We start from the raw sequence: 24,001 nt of genomic DNA, 5'->3' as shown, positions 1-24,001 counted from the left end.
GATTTTTCATTACCTTTTTTTTATTTCCACAATTATATTACAATCATAATTTTGATTATCACAATGTAATTCGGAATATATTGCCATTTTGATTATACTTTAAAATTATGTTTAAGAAGGTATTTATCATTGACAATGGATATTAAGAAATAAAGATGAACATAATAAGATAAGAATAAAGTAGTTGCATTCCCAAATTAAAATTCTAACAAATTTATCGATTGAGTAGTCATAGAAAATTTAATAAAAGAAAAAAATGTAAAGAAAGAAGCAAAGCAAAGGACAGAGATATAATGCAAAACGCATTCGGTGGCTGAAGTCATTGAAAATGGTGTTTTGTGGCCACGCGTTTGAAAGTGAAGTACAATGATTTGACAATTTGCAGAGTAGTATGTTTTCTATGCATGTTACTTCTGCGATACCATTGTTCTTCGCTGATATCCTACAACATTTTTTTTTAATTTAAATTTTATATCATAAATTGAATATTTTTTAAAATTATTTTGATTTTTTAATATTTTTTCAAAGATTTTGTAAAACAAAATGAGAGAAGTAAACCACGTATTAAATAGCTTATTTTGGGTTTGATATGCTCATCAGTGGGTGGCAACTGCTCACATGAAAACACTATATTTGATAAATCCATGCAAAAACCAATAGGCAGCCTTTGATTTTACTGTATTTTTATAATAATAATAATAATGTCAGATATGATCAGGTGCCCATGCAAAAACCAACATATAATGGGCACCTGATCCACAATGTTTTGACGTGAAAGGACTAATGAATGTCAAAATCATCTTAGTGCTTCCTAAAGTATGAAACATTAGAGTAACGTTTGATTTAGAGACAAAAATACTGGTAGAGAAACATGACAATACACACATCATGTTTGGCTAGTATCTTGTAAAAACACAGAAAGACATGTGAGACACAAGGCCATGCAGTTTTGTAAAGGCAAAATAAAAAAATTATGGCTGAAATATGTATAATAGATACTCCAATCTTTTAGTATACACAAAACAGGACTAACGTTACTTTTGACAGATAATATCAACAGTTTTCTTCCATGAACCGTTCAAAATTATACTGTAACATATACGATTGTCTGTATTATAAAGAAATACCTAAAATTATTCAGAGACCTAAAGTTATTCTCTTTCAAGTGTGTTGAAAAAATGTTTCTCTAATATGAATATATACATGATACCGATTAAAAAATATATATTCTTACATTAGTATAATAATTTTTGCTTTTCTATTTCATCTTTTATTTTTATCTTTTTTTGTTGGATCACATATTATTTATAATTTTTTTTCTTATTTTCTGCTCTTGCATTCCTAAAATAAAATCTATGATTAACATTATTAAATAAAGACGAGCCACCCCAAATTTAGCAGATATTCACCTCTAGATCTAAATTTAATAAGTAAAAACATAGACTAAGATTCAGTTTAGTAAAAGTGCAAGAAAGTCTTTTGAAAGAGAAAAAAATTAGTATAAAAAAGAGACAAAATATCTTTCATAAAATAGAAAATTAGTCATACTTTTTTTTTTTTGAGAAATTTTGAGAAGCTATTTTATTTAACTTATCTAAATTTTAAAGAGATAACTTTTTTTAATTAATAAGAGAAATTTTATTTATTTTTTATATTAAATTTTTTTTTTTCTATATCAACTTTTCCAAAAGTTCACCCATGTAAGACACAAATCAAATCTCCATTGTTATAATTAAACGCTGTTTAAATGGCCAACTTTTAACATCTAACGTTCTCATCTCTACTTAACACTATTCAACACACATAACAGTAACAAATCCTTAACAGGAATAACCATGTTATTTCTCAGTTGCACGTAAAGCCATGGTAATTAATTTGGTCCAATCATGAGAAGCATGCATGAAACAAATTAATCACATGAATCATAACAAAGTGCCAAAACCAAGAAACTCAGTTTCAAAAATTACAAACGCTAACATCTTCTTAATATTATGCAAACGATTTTGGTTATACAATTGATAAAGAATAAAACTATTATCACCTAAACTAAGTAAAATTTTCTTATTGTATTTGACAGTACATCATTCAAATTTATTTTGAAGGGGCAAAAGTAAAAGAATAAGAAATCAATAAACTCATCAATAAATAATAAAATTTAAAGACCAAAGATGAAAGGAACACGAGTGGAAGGTAAGTACGAGTTGCCAGCAGTTATGGTTGTGTTTGGAGTAAAACGTGAAATGAATTGAATTGTGGGTATATTGTTTTGAATTACGTTGACAAGTCGTGGTTGGCCGTTGAATAGTGTGACTCTCACGCATACATGAATTTGAAGATATTAATTACATCTGAAAAGTATTTTTTTGGTAGATATAGATAGATAGAGAGAGAGAGAGAGAGAGAAGTGAACTTCAGAGTATAACTTGTTACATTGACGATTATATATGCGTATCGATCTCATTACGATCCTCTAAATACAAAAATCAAATTCAACAAAACAAAACTATTTATAAATTGTACATATTAAGTTTCCTATTGCATTAGCAACCTAGGATAACATTATTTCAACGACTGAAAAAAATAAAGAAATGGAACGAATCAAACAATCAATAAATAATGAACACGACATAATCACAGAGTAGAGGTAAAAGGCACTTTGGTGGCAGGTAACCACGAGTTTCCAGCGATGAAATTTCCAACTGTGAATTTGGAGGCTTCGGAAGCTCTAGTTATCACATGATAACCTGGCCATTTAACTCTTCCAGAAGTAGAAGCACCAGGACCAGTGTTCATATACTCTCCATAATACAAAGTACTTAATGCAAAGTTACCAGTCCATTCTAACCAACCTGCTGGATTGATCAGACTATCAAGATTAGTCTTCATGAAAACTGTTCTTGAATATTGCTTCCAAGGTCTTCCAAGATAAGTCTTAACAGAGTTTTGGACTGGTTTCAAATCTGAAGCAGCAGTGACCTTTGAATTGTGAATGGAAATACCTGTGTTTTGGTTTGGATCGGTTCTACCTTGGGCAGTGATTGTGTTAACTTTGTTTGGAGGGTTTCTTGCAAATATGTTACAGTTTTGGAACACAACAGCAGCATTACCAAATATGAAGTCAACTGTGCCATAGATGTTACATTCCCTATAGAATTGTCTATCGGAGTGGACATATAGTGTGTCTTGATATCCTTCAAAGCTGCATCTATAAAATACGGACAAGTCTGATCCAGAACGCAATGCAACAGCTTGGTGATTTTTGGCTCCTGCAGTGTTTCTAAATGTGATGTCTTGAGCAATAAATCCATCCCCAACAACAGCTGCAAGAATTTAATCTTGGTTAGATTTCTGTAAATCAATTTTTGTTTCGTATAATAAATTCATGTAGGGAAAAAAAAGTTATTCAGTTTGAGAATTTTTTTATTTTCATGTTATTTTTAAAAAATAACTAGAGTTAACACCAGTAAAACCCATTAAAATCATTGCTATTGTTTATATATACAGAAAATTACACTTAATCATTGTATTGAGTGAGAGACGGAAGCTTAGAAAGAAGACGCGTGATGAGTCTTTATTGGAGAGACTTACTAGAAGTAGATATCTTAAATAATCACACTAATTTCATTTGTTTTTTATTTCCAAAAAATGTGTTTTAAAGCATAATTTTCTTTTTCAGTATCTCTTGTTTATAAATTATAGAATAAAAATATAAAATATGTTTTTTCAAACTGAATGGCAAATATAAAAATGTAATGAAACTGCTAAACATACCAACAGTTGCCGAACGAAAGGTTGTGGTGCCTCCTCCAACACTCTTGCTACCAGTGATTATAGTCTTTCCCATACCATCACCCACCAACATTATGTTCTTAGCTTTTATCTCAACTTGTTCATTATATACCCCAGCTTTCACGTGTATCACATACCTTCCACTACTACTCTTTGGAGCAGCATTCACGGCTGCACTGACGGTTGTGTACTTACCAGACCCATCTTTGGCCACCACTACATTAGCTCGAGAAGCTGAAGAAGAAGCTTGCAACAGCTTTCTATCGCCTGGTTTGACCCATGTTGGGAAGCCACCATTGTAACTTGGTTCTTGATATTGAACCTTGTTAAGAGACAAGGTGTTGCTTAGCAACTTGGTAACGTTGTTGGACATGAGAGGCAGCACATAGTCTTGAACCCCAAGGTCATAGAACCCAGCTTTGCATGTCTCAAGGTTAGTGAGAGCTGTGCTAAGCCATGTTTGGATGTCAACTTGGGAACACTTGGTGTTAGGGTCTACGGTTTGGTTGAGTTTACTAATGGTTTGTTCGTAAAGCTCAACGCAATCAGCCCAAGCAGCTGTTTCACGCGGGTTACGGCATTTTGAGCCAAGTGAGAGAGTGTTTGCATGGCCTCTGAGAGCTCTCTCTTGAGCAAGTTGCAATGAAAGTTTGAAGAAATCGGATTTTTGTTTGATGGATGTGTATTGGTGAGTGGGATTATTGCTCAAGAAATACTCACACGGTTGAGGGTTTGGAGTTTGGTTGCACCAAAGTTTGATGTCATTCGAAGAATAACCATAAACTAAAGAGGAAGACAGCAAGGGAACAAATAAAAGGGTTGCGAATAAGCGGAAAGTTTCCATAGTTTGATTTCTTCGAGCTATGGATAATTTGCGTTAACAGAAAATGGAGTAAATCAAAGAGAAAATGGTTTGAATGAGTTGCTTGTTGATGAATGGTGTTTCATGTCTTAATTTGGTGCCTATTTATAGAGAATGGCAAGACATGATCGTTATAATATATTGTCGGCGGAGCACACAACACACTCTACTTTTCCGAGGCTCAACTTTGATTTCTGACTTTTACTTTTCTAATTGCTTGTCGCTTTTTGCTTCTGCATGGCCATGCATATTCTTTAATTTCGCTTTTAGTTTTGTGTTTATCTAAATTATTCTATGGGTACATAATTTGTTGATAAGAAATTAAATAAGCAATTTATATAATATCTTAATTTTATTAATTCACCATATATTTATTCTATAAAATAATTTAATTTCTACAAACCTTAGCTTTTATTACCAATCAACGTGGAAGTTGTTAGAAAAAATGATTGGTTGCAATATGACTTGTGCATGTCTTTTGACTTTCAACCTGCGTAGCATCGTTGACTTGACATGTGGCAATACTTTAGTGGCGAAATGAAACGCGTCATGCTTATTCGTTTTGTTACGTGGATTGGCTAATAGTTTGGAATATGGAATGGCACATAGGTTCAAGAAATTATTTACGTTGGGAAATTAAAATTTTCATTTCCTCACGTGACCCTATTATTTTCCAAACAAAAAAAAATCATCTGCAAATTAATGCAAGTACGCTAATTACTGAAAAAGACTTGCATGTGAAACAAGTATATATAGCTATGAATAATAATGTACATATTGTGATTTACTAGAAAATATTTCAAAAGAATTCACTATTATAACTTTTCGAATTAGCATATGCGATAATGTTTTTTCTAATAAAGATAAGTGTCATTAAGAAACAACACTCTTAAAGAAGAACAAATGACCACGTACAGAGATCAATGAGTTGTAAAGCATTTGGCGGTCAACTCACACATGATGTGTTGCTGGTTTGAGAGTTTTCAAAATGTCAAATAAACAACTTTGACAATAATGACAATGAGAAATTTCACAGAAATTAAGTTTTTCTGCCTTTATTTTTATGTATAATTTACATATTAATTTGCAAACCTTATAATTTAGTTTTAAATAAATTCACTTAATTAAACTTACACTAGAAATAAATAAAGGTTGAGGATGAAACTTAAAAATTATAAAATTATGAATAAAATTTATTAAATTACGTGTAAAATCATATAATTTTATATTTTTTAATAAATTTAGTTGATAATAAAGTATGTATTTAAAATAATATTAAATAATATGTAGCTAATATTTCTAAAAAATAAAATACAAAAAAAATGTAGAAGCACTAAATTTTGTAGTCTATCTAAACGTTGTTGAATTAAACTTAAAATTTATAAATGATCAAGATGTTATGGGTATTATCATCATCTTAATTACTGGTATAAATTAATTAATGGTAGTTCTAAAAACATGTGAAGTATAAAATTAAGTGTTTTAAAATAAAACTTGAAGGAGATAAAGATGAAAATACATTTATTTATACTCCATATGAAGTGAAAGATAAGTAAATAATCAAAGCACCTTGTGATAATATCTTAAGTTTGTTAATTTTTAGAGAAATTTTACATTCTCCCAGATAAGTTCAATTGCTTTGATTAGTGACCATGCATGTATGTTTACATGTTAATAAATAATAAAAATAATAAATCATATTTTTAACATTAAACTTTTTTTAAGAAAAAACATATAAGACGGATGTTTCGTATATTTTATCACTAATTATATTCTTAATATAATTCAGCACATATAACAGTAACAAATCCTGACACGATAACAAGACAATTTATCTTGGTACATAAATTTTAGTAATGGTAATTATTTTGATTCAATAAAAAAACATGCTTGAAACATAACTAAAAACAAGAATCATGTAAAATCAAGAAATCCAGTTTAACAAAAGTACAAACTATTATCAACTTTTTCACATTATACAAATGAATTTGGTTAAACAATTTATAAAGAATAATAAAGCTATTATCACCACTAGCTAAGTAAATTTTCTTCTTGTATTTGATAAAACATCATTCAAACTTATATGTTGAAGGGGCGAAAATAAAAGAATAACAAATCAATAAATCTACTAACAAATGATAAAATTTAAAGACCAGAGGTGAAAGGAACACTTGTGGAAGGTAACCATGAGTTGCCAGCAACGAAATTTCCAACAGTGAATTTTGAAGCTTTAGAAGCACTAATAATGACATGATAACCCGACCATTTAAATCGGTTTGCGTTTGAAGCACCTGGTCCTGTGTTCATGTATTCTTCGTAGTACAAAGTACTTAAAGCAAAGTTACCACTCCATTCTAACCAACCCATTGGATTGATCAAACTATCAAAATAAGTCTTCATAAAATTGTTCTTGAATATTGTTGCCATGGCCTTCCAAGGCATGTCTTAACCGAGCTTTGAACTGGTTTCAAGTTTGAGGCAGCAGTGACCTTTGAATTGTGAATGGAAATACCTGTGTTTTAGTTTGGATCGGTTCTTCCTTGGGCAGTGATTGTGTTTATTTTGTTTGGAGGGTTTCTTGCAAAAAGGTTACAGTTTTGGAACACAACAGAAGCATTACCAAAGATAAAGTCAACAGTGCCATAAATGTCACATTCCCTATAGAATTGCCTCTCAGAGTGCACATACAATGTGTCTTGATAACCTTCAATGCTACATCTGTAAAATACTGATAAGTCTGAACCAGAACGCAATGCAACAGCTTGGTGGTTTGCTGCACCTGCAGTGTTCCTAAACGTGATATCTTGAGCAATGAATCCATCTCCAACAACAGCTGCGACAATTCATGTATACTAGTTAAGTCTTGATCTTTGAATAATTCAATATTTCTCATAATTTATTTTTCAATTTTTTTAATCGAGTTCAAATAACTAATAACAATATGATTTTATTATAAGAATGTATTGATCATAATTTTGTATATCTAACATAGTAAATATTTCTATTATTATTATTATTGGTTGCTTTTGTGACTTAAAAAATAGGTTAACAAATCTGTTTATTATTTTAGCAATTACATGGTTGAAAAAGAAGATGAATATTATGATTATCTTTTGGCTTACCAACAGTGGCTGAACGGAAGGTTGTGGTGCCTACTCCAACACTTTTGCTACCTGTGATGATGGTTTTGCCCATACCATCACCAACCAACATGATATTATTTGCCTTTATTCAACTTGTTCATTGTATATCCCTGCCTTCACGTATATCACATACCTTCCACTACTACTCTTTGGAGCAGCATTCACGGCTGCACTGACAGTGGTGTACTTTCCAGAACCATCTTTTGCCCCAACTACGTTTGCTTTAGAAGCTGGAGAAGCAGCTTGCAACAGCTTTCTATCCCCTGGCTTCACCCATGTTGGGAAACCATCTTTGCAACTTGGTTCTTCGTATTGAACCTTGTTAAGAGCCAAGGTGTTGCTTAGCAACTTGGTAACTTTGTTGGACATTAAAGGCAACACATAGTCTTGAACCCCAAGTTCGTAGAACCCAGCTTTGCATGTCTCAAGGTTAGTGAGAGCTGTGCTAAGCCATGTTTGGGTGTCTACTTGGGAACACTTTGTGTTAGGGTCTAAGGTTTGGTGGAGCTTAAGAATAGTTTGTTCATAAAGCTCAACGCAATCAGCCCATGCAGCTGTTTCACGTGGGTTGCGGCATTTTGAACCAAGTGAGAGTGTTTGCATGGCCTTTGAGTGTTCTCTCTTGTGCAAGTTGCAACGAAAGTTTGAAAAAATCGGATTTTTGCTTGATGGGTTTGTATTGGTGAGTGGGGTTATTGCTCAAGAAATACTCACACGGTTGAGGGTTTGGGGTTTGGCTGCACCAAAGTTTGATGTCATTGGAAGAATAACCATAAACTAAAAAGGAAAACAGCAAGGGAACGAATATTAAAAGTGTTGTGATTAAGCGAACAGCTTCCATTGGGCTTGCTATGGCCACTGGAAAATAAAATTTTGGATGACAGCAAATGGATGATGAATATGGTGTATGACATTAAGTTTGAGCTAGATTCAATTGTGTTGGATTTGGATGGTGTTTAGGGTCCTAATTTTGGTGCCTATATATAGAGGATAACGAGAAGTTGATGTCTTGAATTAATATGGAATTATGGATGCTAGTTAGGGCCTTGGAGACTTCCCTCTACTTTCCAAGTCCTTTTCGTTTTTGTTTTGGTTGCATATTCTTTCATCAATGTACAATATTAGAATAGCAAATTTGTTATTTGTTTATAATTTGCACATACACTATTTTGCGTTCACCACACATGCAACTTTCTCGCAACTATGTTTGCAACCTTTCAAAAGTAAAAACGTGTCAACTAATCCGGTAGTTTGATGGAGGCTAATTGTATTTGATTAGTTTAATTTGTCAACTTTGACATTATTAGATGAATAAGAATCTTATTCTAGCTAAAGATTAATGCTCGAAATACGAACTGATATATATACATGATGATTAAATGAAAGATGTTTATCAATGTAGTATTAAAAACGTACATGATCCCAATATGTTGGACGAAAGAAAATAAAATGTCATTTTCTGTTTCAACCATTGATTTCTGCCCATACAAAATGAAGAAGACCGGTAATAATACTTTTTTTTTACACAATCTTTATTTTATATTCTTAATTATTGATTAAAATATACTTAAAAATTATAAAATTATGAATAAAATTTATTAAATTAGGTGTAAAATCATATAATTTTATATTTTTTAATAAATTTAGTTGATAATAAAGAATGTATTTAAAATAATATTAAATAATATGTAGCTAATATTTCTAAAAAATAAAATACATAAAAATGTAGAAGCACTAAATTTTGTAGTCTATCTAAACATTGTTGAATTAAACTTAAAATTTATAAATGATCAAGATGTTATATTTAATTGAAACATAATAATTTATTTGCAATATGATTTTAATAACAAAATAAGTTAAAGGACACCAAGAGTAAAAAAATAATATCACTGACAAATAATTAAATAATATATATAAACCTAATTTTAAGAGATATGTTTTTTTTTTTGTTGCAAATTATGCTCACATTATTTAATTAATTGATAATAAATTTATCTTTTAATTATTTGTGACCTATAACTTATTTTCATTAATATAAACTATATTATAAATAAATTGTTATATATCAATCTGATAGTAGTTATCATCTTGCGATTAAATATCTTACTTATTTAATAATCTTAAGATTAATTTAATAGTGTTTGATCATGATCCAGAATTATATAATTTATATAGTTGTTCCCTGTGACAGGGAAAAAAACGTAAAGTGAAAAGAAGTTTATAAAGGGAAGAAATTATTAATATTTTGAGTTTAAGGATTCAAATACAGCGGCCAAAGAATTTGATGGCTTTTAAAATCAGTGCCATTTGTTCAATCACTGAATCAAACAAAGGTTATTAGAGACATTAACTGACCTGAGACCTCCCATGCATCCACGTGGAATGAAAGTATTGGACAAATCTATTGGCTTTGCACGTTTTGGAACTGTGAAACGCACACCACAAAACGGATGAATCTATTGACGCTTTTTTGACTCAACATATTATCCAATAAATAATAAAAAATCGAACATTACACCCCAAAAGGAACCAGCTTTATTACAATTGATTCTGCTCATAATATGCTCAGCTGCAAACTATTCTGCAGATTAATGCATTGCCATATACACCATATCACATAATTGTTTGCCATGGTCACAGTTAGGCCTTGTGAAAAAAAATTAAGTTTATCATTTTTTTCTCAATTCTTTCTTCTCCAATGGGCATATACATCATATAAAGTGTTAAATATCGTATATCTATATTCAAAAAATGTTCTGGTTGGCTAAACTATCATAAACCAATAGTTAAATCTCGCGATATAATGGAAGAAATTATCAATAAAGAATTTGAAGGCTTATATTAACAAATAATATGCTTTAGTTATTAATATTTTATCTTAATAAACTTATTTATTATTATAATATATATAAACTTAAAGTATTTATGCCAACAATTTAATTTTTGATAAAAAATATTTATACTAATAAAAGTTAATCTAACATTGAATTGTTAATAATGATACTTTTTATGACAGGTAAGAAATTAATTATATATCTGATCCATATAATCAAATATGAGTGGTTAAAAAATAAAAATAAATAATAAATAATCATTTAAGAAAATGTTAATATTAGTTTTAAAGGCTGTGTTTAAATATCTCTTAATACTAAAATTTTATTAATAGACAAGTATTTATTAAGCTATATTTTTAATATAATAAATGTGTTTCTTTTTACGTGATGAATATTTAAAACTATTATGTAGAATCACTATTTTTAAATGTATAACCTTAAAGTCATCCATTTTTATAATCACATTTTATTAATTTATTTCTTGACTTTAATGAAAGTCATTCATCTACGCGCTGGGAGATATTTGTGAAGATCAATAATACGATCTTTATATAAAATTGAGTTAGTTAAAATTGAGGTTGTAATGCGTAATCAAACATCAGACCTCAAAGATAATTATTAATTCCAAAAAGCGCCGTTGGGTAAAGTCTGCTTGGTCAACCATGATGCCACATATTGACAGTTTTGTTGAAATTTGAAAGAGAAAGGCCAATTCATCGGTTTCACATTTTAGATAGATAAATTTTTTTTCTAATTATTATTATATTTTAGATAGATGAAAATTAAAGAATATTAATATTTTTTAATTAAATTATTAATTTTATTATTTATTAATATAAAATTAACTAATGATAATTTTACAAAGATACCAAACTCTTTCAAATAGAGAGGATACAATATATTTTACTTAAATTTCACCAAAAAAAAAAAAAGATATCATTTAAAATATCGTAACCTAAACAAAATCAATTTACTCGATTCAAATCTATAAATAAAAAACAAAATAAACCTTTTAATATAGAAAACACAAATTAAAAAAAAAAAAAACGTTTCTGTAGTACAGCCAATTTTTGGAGTTTTTTCCTTCTCCTTTATTTTTACAATAACATGTAAAATTAAATTAAACATATAAAATATGTTAAATATATTTTAAAAATATAATAGAAAATATTGTTACAAATTAAAATCTAGAAAATATAACATAAAAATATACTTGTAATAAAAAATTATCTATAAATTGATATAAATGATCAAGGAAAAGTATAAGAGTAAAATTATAACATAATTAATAATAAACTTATTGTGATTTAAACTTTTCTCATAGACAAAGTTTATTTAAAAAGATTACCGTATACATCAAAGGTATAGTTATAGAAATAAAAATATAATTTTATAATAAAATAAAATTTTTATTATATTTAAAACAAGATTTATTTAATATTAATTTAAATAATTAAGAAAAATTAAAAATGTATTTATTATCACTTAACTTATAAATCAAAATATTTTCCTGTGTCTTAAGTAATAATACTGTCTAGTTCTATTTGGAAAAAGAAAATATTGTAACATTATAAGAGTACACTTTGGTAGGTGTTCTTGACCATTTTGGGACTATAGACGAAATAAGAAATTAGAGATTTTTAAAAAAAGTTATAAAATATAATAAACAAAATAAAAATATATATTAATAATTTTATTAAAATAATATATTTTTTTTAAGTGACTATAATTTTTTTAATAAAATTATAAAAAAAAAAATTCTTTCATTCAAATAAACTCGACTCGTATGTTATAATCAACTACAAAAACATAAAATTATAAAAAATATATTTTATGAGTATTTTAAGATACAAAATCATTAATGATAAAATTAACATTAATATTTTTTAAAAATTCTTTATCGATTGATAAAATTATAAGACTATTCAATTGTTTTTGTGAAATTGATGACCTTAAGTAGGTTTTGATTAACTTTAATTCTAAAAAACTTTTTTCCGTTGATGATATAGTCACTGACACCGTAAATTAAATTTTATAAGTGATTGAAACATTTAGATAATAATTTATAAATTTGACAAACTTAATAACTGTTTAATTTTTTTGAAGAAAGCTAAAATTTTTCATGAGCTTTAATGTTAAGAATAGTAAAATTTTATAATTAAATGAAGTTTTAAGTTTATAGAAATTAAGAAGTCAACTATGTTTATAACAAGTGAAGTGCGAAGAATTAAAAGATCTTTTTTGTTTTTTTTTTAACTGCAAATGGCAAGAGCTGAAATTTTTTTCAAATGAAAGTAGAACACGATTTTTACTTTGGACACTCTTTTAAGCTTAGATTCTAGGCGATCACACTTCTAAACTACCCTCAGGATCGAGCTTGCTCCTTGGTCGACATGGATTGGAATACTCTTATAATCTATAATTAATTTTTTTTCTTATTTTAAAAAATTGTGTATCATGGAAAATGTCCCCATAAATAACAACAAACCAGTATGATATCAATTCTATTTGGCCACCACACTACTATTTTTTCATTATTAAAAGAGTACAAGCAATGTACTCTACCTCGTATATGTAGATAAAATTAAAAACTCTAACTCGTACATAACAAAACAATTTACTATTAAACTAACAAATTAAAGCTTTTTCATACATCGAAAACGAATTAAATATCAATATGAATACAAACAATTCCCTCCCCTAACTCAAACAAAACCAAAACTAAGATCTATCCTTAATGAGAACCGTAATACGGTACTAATGATCTATTTTCCTTGATCCCACTAGTACAACATTATTGATAATTGACTTTCACATAATAAAAAAACAATTCAGTAATGGTACAACATATATAGCAAAATAATTAATTTATAAACCAGGGGTGAATGGAACTCCAGTTGCTGGCAACCATGAACTTCCTCCTATGAAATTTGCAACTGTGAATTTTGATGCCTCGGAAGCACTAGTGATAACATGATAACCACCCCAATTAACCCGATCTGCAGTGGATGAACCAGGACCTGTGTTCATGTACTCGCCATAATACAAAGTACTTAATGCAAAATTACCACTCCATTCTAACCAACCACTTGGATCAATCAAACTATCAAGATAAGTTTCAATGAAAACTGTTCTAGAATATTGTTGCCATGGTCTTCCAAGATAGGTCTTAACAGAACTTTGAGCTGTTTGCAAATCTGAGGCTGCTGTAACCTTTGAATTGTGAATGGAAATTCCAGTGTTTTGGTTTGGATCAGTTCTGCCTTGGGCAGTTATAGTGTTGATTTTGTTTGGAGGGTTTCTTGCAAAAAGGTTACAATTTTGGAACACCACAGCAGCATTACCAAAGATGAAGTCAACTGTGCCATAGATGTCACACTCCCTATAGAATTGTCGCTCAGTGTACACATAGAGTGTGTCTTGGTATCCTTCGAAACCACATCTGTAAAACACTGATAAATCTGATCCTGAGCGTAGTGCTACGGCTTGGTGATTTGATGCACCTGCACTGTTCCTAAATGTGATATCTCTACCAATAAACCCATCCCCATCAATAGCTGAAAAATCATATGTGTAAACACAATTGGTTAGTTCTCGACATTTAATTTTGTTTCATTTTAATAAAATTTTAAGAGATAAAATAGATAAAATGAATTATTAATCATGCTATGTAGTACAAAAAGAATACTAGCCACACATTCATTCTTTTAATTTATTATTCAACACAATTCTAGTAATGACTAGTTTTCTAAAGTGTCAAAATAAATTTTAAAAAGTTATGAATTTATAAAATATTTTAAATTTTAAAAAATTGATAAAAAAAAAGTCAAAAAGTGTATTTAAAATAATATATTGTTAATATTTTTCGCAGTAGTAATGACTTTTTTCATTGATGGTGTAACAAGTGACCCTTCTAAACTAAATGTGGAAATGAGCGGATATATAATTGCAAAGAAAAATTATTGATTTAAGAAAAAAGTTATTAAATAATTCACATTATTGTGTCTTGAAAAAATATTCGTACAAATTAGTATTTTAAAAATATAAAGAATAAATATAAGAGAAAGTAGCTATGATAAAAATATAGAAGTCGTTGTCTATGCTGTTGAAAAATTGATTTTCTTACCAACAGTGGCAGAACGGAAGGTTGTGGAGCCTCCTCCAACACTACTACTACCAGTAATAATAGTCTTCCCAATACCATCTCCCATCAACATGATGTTGTTAGACTTTATCTCAACTTGTTCATTGTATTCCCCAGCCTTCACGTATATCACATATCTTCCACTATTGCTTTTTGGTGCAGCATTTATGGCAGCATTTATTGTTGTGAAATGGCCAGACCCATCTTTAGCCACCACCGCATTTGCCTGAGAAGATGGAGAAGAAGTTTGCAACAATTTACGGTCACCTGGTTTAACCCATGTTGGGAACCCATCTTTGTATGTTTTTGGTTCTTGGTATTCAACCTTGTTAAGAGCCAAAACATTGCTTAGCAACATAGTAACGTTGTTAGACATCATCAGGGGCAACACATAGTCTTGAACCCCAAGTTCATAAAACCCGGTTTTGCATGCCTCAAGGTTGGTGAGAGCAGCACTGAGCCATGTTTGAGAATCAGTTTGGGAGCACCTGGTGTTAGGGTCTAAGGTTTTATTGAGCCTATGAATGGTGTGCTCATACATTTGAAGGCAATCAACCCATGCAGCTTTTTCACGTGGGTTCCGGCACTTTGGGCCTAGTGAAAGTGCATTTGCATGGCTCATCATAGCTCTCTCTTGGGCCAGTTGAAGAGAGAGGTTAGTGAAATCAGCTTTTTGTTTGATTTGTTTGTGCATGTGAGCAAGGTTGTTGATCAAGAAATACTCACATGGCTGAGGGTTAGGCGTTTGGCTGCACGACAATTTGATGTCATTTGAGGAATAACAAGAAACGAAAGGGAAATACAAGAAGGGAACAATTAGAAGAGAAAGTAGTAAGAGAAGCGATGCCATAGTACTTTGCTTTCTATAGCCTTAGGACGATTTTATATATTTTCTAGTTAAGAGTGGTGATTTAAGGGTTTGAGGTCGTTGTGTTTATATAGATGATGTGTTGAGAGGTAGTTGTTGAGTATGAGGACAAAAGTCAAGAGTGTTGGGGTAGTTTATCGAATTCATTTTTGTTTTTGTTTTTGTTTTTGCTTTTGTCTATTTGGACATTATTTTAAACAATAGTTGAATGGTGGGGCTAAAGTATCGAAATGATGTTTATAATATAGGAAATATTTATTAGTTAAATAACATTAAAGGGAGTACATACAAGGATATTCAACCCTTACACACAAAGTTCAGGAGGGAGATTCAATAATTAAGGACATAGGTTAGTAGTACATAAGACTAATACCAATTAAAGAATGATAACAATTTGCCCATATATAGGAACAGGAATATTTTTATTCTCTTTGACTTTCGTAATGCATGTCTATTGAACGAAAAATGTAATATATTTAATATATTATAAATTTAAAAATTCATGTTTAAATAATTAAAAGCATTTAATATAAACTCAAAAAACACATATTTATGCAATCCATAGTAAAAACCCTACTTTTTTTCAATGAAAACTATCAAATTTATATTTCAAAAAATTAAAAGCAAGTAAGGATTTTATTTCTTGCAATAGAAGATATTGAATAAAGTATTCTAGAACTTAGTATAAATTGATAATTTAATATGGCCTTTTATTTCGATCAAAATCGATGTCTTGGAAAAACATTATAAGTAGAAACAAGTGACCTATATTTCTATTGGTCTAGTGCAACCGTTGATTAGTTAACAGTTGGAATCAAACTGATATACATATATATATATATATATATATATATATATATATGCATGCATGTCTGCTAGCAGAAACAGTTAGTCAATTTCGGAGTTTTGGGCATATATTCTTTTATCATGCAAAGCCAAAGGAAAAAAAAAAAAGAAACTGTTAGTGGAATATCAGAAAGAAAATTCTCAGAAGCACGAAATGTAGAATCATAGTTCCAAGTATGCAAATGGAAAATTAGGAAGAGTAAGTATAAGCGTGCCGTGATTCTGATAAACGTCTCAAACGTCAACTCAATTCTGAGACATAGAATTGAGAAAGGAGTCTCAATCCATGCAGGACATATGGGTCCCTTCCGCTTCACATTTACTAAGTTCGCCGCAAATCCCGAAATTTCAAATGAGAGAAATAAATATAATTTAATATATTTCATTTACCATAAATCTCAGTTATTTATTAGCTGTATTTTTATAAATTAAATTTTCTAAACCAGCTAATTAATTAGTACCTTTGTTATTAATTATTTGACGAGTCCAATCTCCTTCAACTTCATATTTAATCTTTTTATCTGTGAATATAATTACGATTGTAATATGTTAATATCTTTTGAACAGTTCTATTTAGTACAAAAATTAAATACGAATGCATACGATTTTATGCGGAGAGTTTGTTATTGATTGGTTTAATAATGAATTAAATAACCACAAAAATTAAGAAATAAAACGAAACATAACCACATCATTTGTACACCAAGTTTGTAAAATAAATAAATCATACTGCCTAGCAATTTCATTATTTTTGTTAATTCTTTTTATATGCACCGCATGACAAAAAAAATAAACCGCTTTGTTAATAATCATTATTTAATTAAATTTAAATACAACGTATTTCCGTTGAAACATTTTAAAGTAATAAATAATTTTAATGGAATCCGTTAATTTAATATTGAACCACATATCCCTCGAAAATTAGCATTTTCTAAATATAAGAATTCAACGATGATATACGGAAAAACATTTATATACATTTTATTATTTGATTATAATTAAATTCATTTTATTTTCATGTAGTTATATCTAATTAAGTTATTTAAGCACGTGTGAGAAATGTAATACTACTGTAATATATGTCATCGAAACTTCATATCACACACAATTTCCAGAGTAGTTCTATATATACACATTACTGGTTCTGATTTCTCTTGTTGGAAGAAAAATGAATGGTGGAAAAAAAAAATTTAGAATTTTAAGAAACACGCATTTGAATGCTAGCAAGGGCATAGCAACGTCAATTTATAATTAACATCAGTTTAAATTTAGATTTTAATGTTTGAGTGAATTTAGTTAAAACTAATTACTATAATGTGTGTATTTTGATGAGTAAATTATATGCATAATAGTGTGAAAATAACATAATTTCTGTGAAAGTTCACATTTTCAAAGTGATTTATTTGACACTTTCAAAACTCTCAAACCAGCAGAACAACACGAGCCCATAGCCGTCAAATACCTTTTTCTCAAGTCATGAATCTTTACGTTACGTAGTTCTTTTTAACAGCTTTTTCATGACATGCATGTATAATGTTAGAATTATGTCAGATCAGCTCGAGCTTCTGAGAAAATTCTTTTGAGCAATACTATAAAAGATCTTATTCATGACTTTTTTAATTTATTGAAAAATTATTAATAATGAATAAACGATATTCTCGGGTGCAGAAAAATATATATTTTGAAATCATTATTAATTAAAAACTTGCATGCGTGCACTTCCTTGCTGCAACAATAATCACTGTCGCATGTTTTAAATTAATGATTTAATATGCTTTTAGTATAGTAAAATATAAATCACCCAGTCGTCAATTTAAGAATTTCAACCTGTGTATGTTCTACTCTTCAACGTTGACATGCAAATCCAATACAATTAGCTAACGGCGAGCGTTTCATTTGGCTGCTTAATTATGCCACGTGTCAAGTCAATCGACGCCATGCTCAATTCAAAGATATGTCCAGTCATAATCCGAACAACTTACACGTGGATTAATTACAGATAAAACTAAAAAGTAAATATTTAACAAATTCGATATATCAATAGACGCCATGCTTAATTTTATATAGATTATTCTTTGGCTGGGGAAACTCTGTTAATTTGCGGAATCAAATTCGATAAATTAGGTCTAATACGTCAGGTTTCAACAAAAATATCAACACATGACAACATAGTCAAGCAAGCCTAGGTTTAATTACCCTACGTTATTGTCTTGACCATGACATGACACCTGAGTCAATGTTTTCCTAGGACATCCCAGGGTCAATTGCGGCTGAACGTGAATACTGGAACATTAATCGGATAAAGCTTAATTGGGTTTTGTTATTTTATTTTTTAATATTTGTATAATTTATTATTTGTAAATTTTGATTAATTATTTTTTTGTGACAAATAATTTTTTATAGATATTTAACACAATATTTAAGGTATGAAAGAAACGGATACCAAATAAATTAACACAGTACCCCGATGCTTTACTTTTTTTTTTTTTAATTAATCTTTTTTTAATGGTTCTTTGCAATTAATCTTTGATAATCCAGAGCGATTGAGAACAGACAAGCAGTATTTATGACTTATGCGTTTTGAAATGCCAGACTCCAACTTGACAGTCATATCCTTTTCCAATTCCAAACACGACAACAAATTGTCCAATGTTTTATTCTATATGCATAGAATTCTGCAGAGGCCACTTGGTGTCGCTAAAAACTTTAAGTTGAATAATTATGAACAACTGGCATCGGATTTAGAAGTCATAAACTCCTTAGGCTGCTTTATTTGAATCATGTAGTACTAATTATCCTTCTTTGATAAATGCCAGGAAATTTTGTAGGATAATTACGTGCAACATTTTCTGTCCTACATATATATTTTTCTAATAATTTATATCTCAACTGTTAGTTTTAATTTTATATTTTAAAAGTTTGATTTTGATCCTTATAATTTTATAAATATAAGTTTTAATATTTATAATATTAGCCCATTTTAGTTTTAATTTTATAATGTTATCTGTTTGATTAAATGTTGATTTTTTGGTTTATGATCCTGACGATATTATAAAAAAAAAACTAAATATTCATTAAAATTAAATAATGATCCTACTTATATCATAAATTTATATTATATAACTTATATATTAAATGATCAGTTAGTAATTATATATTAAATAACTAATTATATTTATTTATATGAATAATGAAAGTATTTTATTAATACAAATTTCACAATAAATAAAAATATAATATAAATAATATATAGATAACATATTCACTTATACTAGTAAAAAATATTTAGTGTTGAAATAATCAAGCTTAATTATTAAAGCAAGCCTATAAAAAATCGTTGTAATTGATCACAATTCATACATAATTCTTTCAACCCATGTGCTATTATTGGCAAACAAATAAATGGCAAGTAGTAAATATGGTTTGTTAATTTGTACTCCGTGGTGCAACCTTTGTCACGGAATACAAAAATTCGTTGCGATTGATCACAAATTATACGTAACACATTCATCTCATCTGCTATAATTGCCAAACAAGTAAATGGCAAGTAGTCTTGATATGTAGTTTGTTCCAACCTTTGTTCATAAAAAATGAGAACGTTTTCCTTTTTAAAAAAGTATGTTAAAGGAACCGTAGAACTCGTGAGTTCTGTATATTACACAAACAAATTAATCATATCACTAAAAGCGTTTTCAACCTTTCAATATATGCATGTTATTGCAAAAAGGGTAACACTTTCGAAAGTACACTTTTTTTAATGGTCAAATATTTATTAAAATAGCGCATGGTGATGGTCAAAAACATAAGCCCAAATTTTGAACAAGCTATACAGAACTGTCTTGTATTGAAATAATATACACTCATAAAGAAAAACGAAAAAGACTTGGAAAAGTAGAAAGTTTTGTGTGCTCCCGCCGAAAATATATTATCCATATAATTTTAACAACCATGTCTCGCCATCCTCTATAAATAAGCACAAAATTAAGACATGAAACATCATCGATCCAAACTAGTTCAAACAATTTTCTCTCTGATTTACTCCATTTTCTGTTAACGAAAATTATCCATAGCTCGAAGAAATTAATCAAACTATGGAAACTTTTCAGTTATTCACAACACTTTTATTCGTCCCCTTGCTGTTTTCCTCTGTAGTTTATGGTTATTCATCGAATGACATCAAACTTTGGTGCAGCCAAACCCCAAACCCTCAACCGTGTGAGAATTTCTTGAGCAATAACCCCACTCACCAATACAAACCCATCAAGCAAAAATCAGATTTTTTCAAACTTTCATTGCAACTTGCACAAGAGAGAACACTCAAAGGCCATGCAAACACTCTCTCACTTGGCTCAAAATGCCGCAACCCACGTGAAACAGCTGCATGGGCTGATTGCGTTGAGCTTTATGAACAAACTATTCTTAAGCTCAACCAAACCATAGACCCTAACACAAAGTGTTCCCAAGTAGATACCCAAACATGGCTTAGCACAGCTCTCACTAACCTTGAGACATGCAAAGCTGGGTTCTACGAACTTGGGGTTCAAGACTATGTGTTGCCTTTAATGTCCAACAACGTTACCAAGTTGCTAAGCAACACCTTGGCTCTTAACAAGGTTCAATACGAAGAACCAATTTACAAAGATGGTTTCCCAACATGGGTGAAGCCAGGTGATAGAAAGCTGTTGCAAGCTGCTTCTCCAGCTTCTAAAGCAAACGTAGTTGTGGCTAAAGATGGGTCTGGAAAGTACACAACTGTCAGTGCAGCCGTGAATGCTGCTCCAAAGAGTAGTAGTGGAAGGTATGTGATATACGTGAAGGCAGGGATATACAATGAACAAGTTGAGATAAAGGCACATAATATAATGTTGGTTGGTGATGGTATGGGCAAAACAATCATCACAGGTAGCAAAAGTGTTGGAGGAGGCACCACAACCTTCCGTTCAGCCACTGTTGGTAAGCCAAAAATTTATCTTAGTAAATACTAATTCATCGTCTTTTTCAACCATGTAATTGGTAAAAAAATAAACATATTTGTTAACCGATTATTTTAAGTCACGAAAGCAACTAATAAAAAAAAAATATTTACTATGTTAGAGATACAAAATTATGATCAATACATTATTTTAATAAAATCATATTATTATTAGTTATTTGAACTCAATTAGAAAAATTGAAAAATAAATTAAAAGAAATATTCAAAGATTAATACTTAACTAGTATACATGAATTGTTGCAGCTGTTGTTGGAGATGGATTCATTGCTCAAGATATCACGTTTAGGAACACTGCAGGTGCAGCAAACCACCAAGCTGTTGCATTGCGTTCTGGTTCAGACTTATCAGTATTTTACAGATGTAGTATTGAAGGTTATCAAGACACGCTGTATGTGCACTCTGAGAGGCAATTTTATAGAGAATGTGACGTTTATGGCACTGTTGACTTCATCTTTGGTAATGCTGCTGTTGTGTTCCAAAATTGTAATCTCTTTGCAAGAAATCCTCCAAACAAAGTAAACACAATCACTGCCCAAGGAAGAACCGATCCAAACCAAAACACAGGTATTTCTATTCACAATTCAAAGGTCATTGCTGCTTCAGACTTGAAACCAGTTCAAATCTCAGTTAAGACATACCTTGGAAGGCCATGGCAACAATATTCAAGAACAGTTTTCATGAAGACTTATCTTGATAGTTTAATCAATCCAATAGGTTGGTTAGAATGGAGTGGTAATTTTGCTTTAAGTACTTTGTACTATGGAGAATACATGAACACAGGACCAGGTGCTTCAACTGCAAACCGAGTTAAATGGTCAGGTTATCATGTCATTACAAGTGCTTCTGAAGCTTCAAAATTCACAGTTGGGAATTTTATTGGTGGCAACTCATGGTTACCTTCTACAAGTGTTCCTTTCACCTCTAGTCTTTAAATTTAATCATTTGTTGGTGGATTTATTAATTTCTTATTCTTTTATTTTCACCACTTCAATATAAGTTTGAACATGTTCCATCAAATACAATAAGAAAATTTATTTAGTTAATTTAGGTGATAATAGCTTTATTATTATTTATGGATTGTATTACCAAATTTATTTGTATACTATAAAGAAGTTGATAATAGTTTATTATCCTTACAAGGATTTGTTACTTTTATGTGTGCTGAGTTGCATTAAGAATATAATTAGTGATAAAATATATGAAATGTCCGTCTTATATATATTTTTTCTCAAAAAAGAAGTCAAATGTTAAAAATATGATTTATTATTTTTATTATTTATTAACATTTAAATATACATGCAATGTCACTAATCAAAGCAATTGAACTTATTTGAGGGAATGTAAAATTTCTCTAAAGATCAACAAACTTAAAATTATCATGAGGTACTATGATTATTTACTTATCTTTCATTTCATATAGAGCATGTATTTTGATCTTTATCTTCCTCAATTTTCATTTTAAAACATTTCACCTTATACTTCACATTTTTTTTAAGACTACCATTAAATTGTATTAGTTATTAAGATGATGATAATGATGAAGTTAAAAATAAAAATAAAGTTTAAATGATTTTTTAGTCCCTATATCTAAAATAAATTTGTAATTTAGTCTTTATATATGAAAAATTTATAAATAAGTCCATGTACATAAATTGAGTCTCAATGTAGTCTCTACTATTACTTTTAATCTTAACGTTGTTTAATAAATTTGCAACCTGACCAACGGATCCAATGTAGTTTATATATAAATTTTGAAGTGTCCATTCATCACCTTCCATTCTCCATTCTCCATCTCCTTTCATTATAGTATACTATGAATTATGTTATTTTGATATTATGCAATTATGCTATTTTGCAATTTTTCATCTTTGCAATTCTACTCTTTTCCTACTATACTTTGAAGTATGCTATAATTAAAATTTTGTTATTATGCTGAATATAATATATTTTATTGTATGTAAGCATGCCGTTGCAGCAGTATATGCAAAATCTATAGCAGAATAAGATGGAAAAATCATAGTAAAACAAAATGAAAGCACTAATGTGACAACTTACTCTAAAATTTGGGCATCTACGAAATATTCTCATGGATTTTGAAGAGTCCAAAATGTGTAAATTTTCACTTGACACCTACAATCACAGAATGACACTTTATTCTTTCTTCTTGAAGTAGAAATGCTTGTTGTAGTAGTCCCCATTTTTTATACTATTGTATGTGGAAGAAGAAAAGTTGGCATAGGAGGCACAATGTATACAATTTAATTTAAGATTTCTTTATTAACATGTTGTTTTGGCTATTAAGTTGCTTACATGTTGCATCTCTTATACATATTGGCAATTTTTATAAATGACATTATGATAAAAAATAATGACAAATACTGAATTGAGACTAAATTTATATATAAAAACTTATTTATAAATTTTTTATATATAAAGACTAAATAACAAATTCGTGTTAGTTATAAAGATCAAAAAATCATTTAAACTTAAAAATAATAAAATTGATATTAAAAAGAGAGTTT

The 24,001-nt window shown here is 29.5% G+C and overlaps 3 protein-coding genes and 1 pseudogene across 3 annotated transcripts; 1 reads left to right on the top strand and 3 right to left on the bottom strand.

The window, feature by feature from the left end:
* Positions 1–2,631: 2,631 nt before the first annotated feature.
* Positions 2,632–4,633, bottom strand: LOC113849584 (pectinesterase 2-like). Its single transcript, XM_027479586.1, has 2 exons — positions 3,772–4,633; positions 2,632–3,320 (listed from the first exon to the last, which is right to left on the bottom strand). Exons 1-2 carry the CDS (start codon positions 4,631–4,633, stop codon positions 2,632–2,634), a joined length of 1,551 nt encoding a protein of 516 aa, XP_027335387.1.
* Positions 4,634–6,796: 2,163 nt separating this feature from the next.
* LOC113850988 lies at positions 6,797–8,635 on the bottom strand (annotated as a pseudogene).
* A 4,861-nt stretch (positions 8,636–13,496) lies between these two features.
* LOC113849583 (pectinesterase 2-like) lies at positions 13,497–15,622 on the bottom strand. Its single transcript, XM_027479585.1, has 2 exons — positions 14,755–15,622; positions 13,497–14,185 (listed from the first exon to the last, which is right to left on the bottom strand). The coding sequence occupies exons 1-2, from the start codon at positions 15,620–15,622 to the stop codon at positions 13,497–13,499; spliced, it is 1,557 nt and encodes a 518-aa protein (XP_027335386.1).
* A 4,955-nt stretch (positions 15,623–20,577) lies between these two features.
* On the top strand, positions 20,578–22,411 carry LOC113849587 (pectinesterase 2-like). Its single transcript, XM_027479588.1, has 2 exons — positions 20,578–21,439; positions 21,723–22,411. The coding sequence occupies exons 1-2, from the start codon at positions 20,578–20,580 to the stop codon at positions 22,409–22,411; spliced, it is 1,551 nt and encodes a 516-aa protein (XP_027335389.1).
* Positions 22,412–24,001: the final 1,590 nt, after the last annotated feature.

This window comes from Abrus precatorius, unplaced genomic scaffold (genome assembly GCF_003935025.1).
Source record: "Abrus precatorius isolate BTA unplaced genomic scaffold, Abrus_2018 Scaffold9, whole genome shotgun sequence".
Taxonomy (NCBI): domain Eukaryota; kingdom Viridiplantae; phylum Streptophyta; class Magnoliopsida; order Fabales; family Fabaceae; genus Abrus; species Abrus precatorius.
The sequence above is the reverse complement of the archived record's forward strand: the minus strand, read 5'-3'. Positions and strand labels throughout refer to the sequence as shown.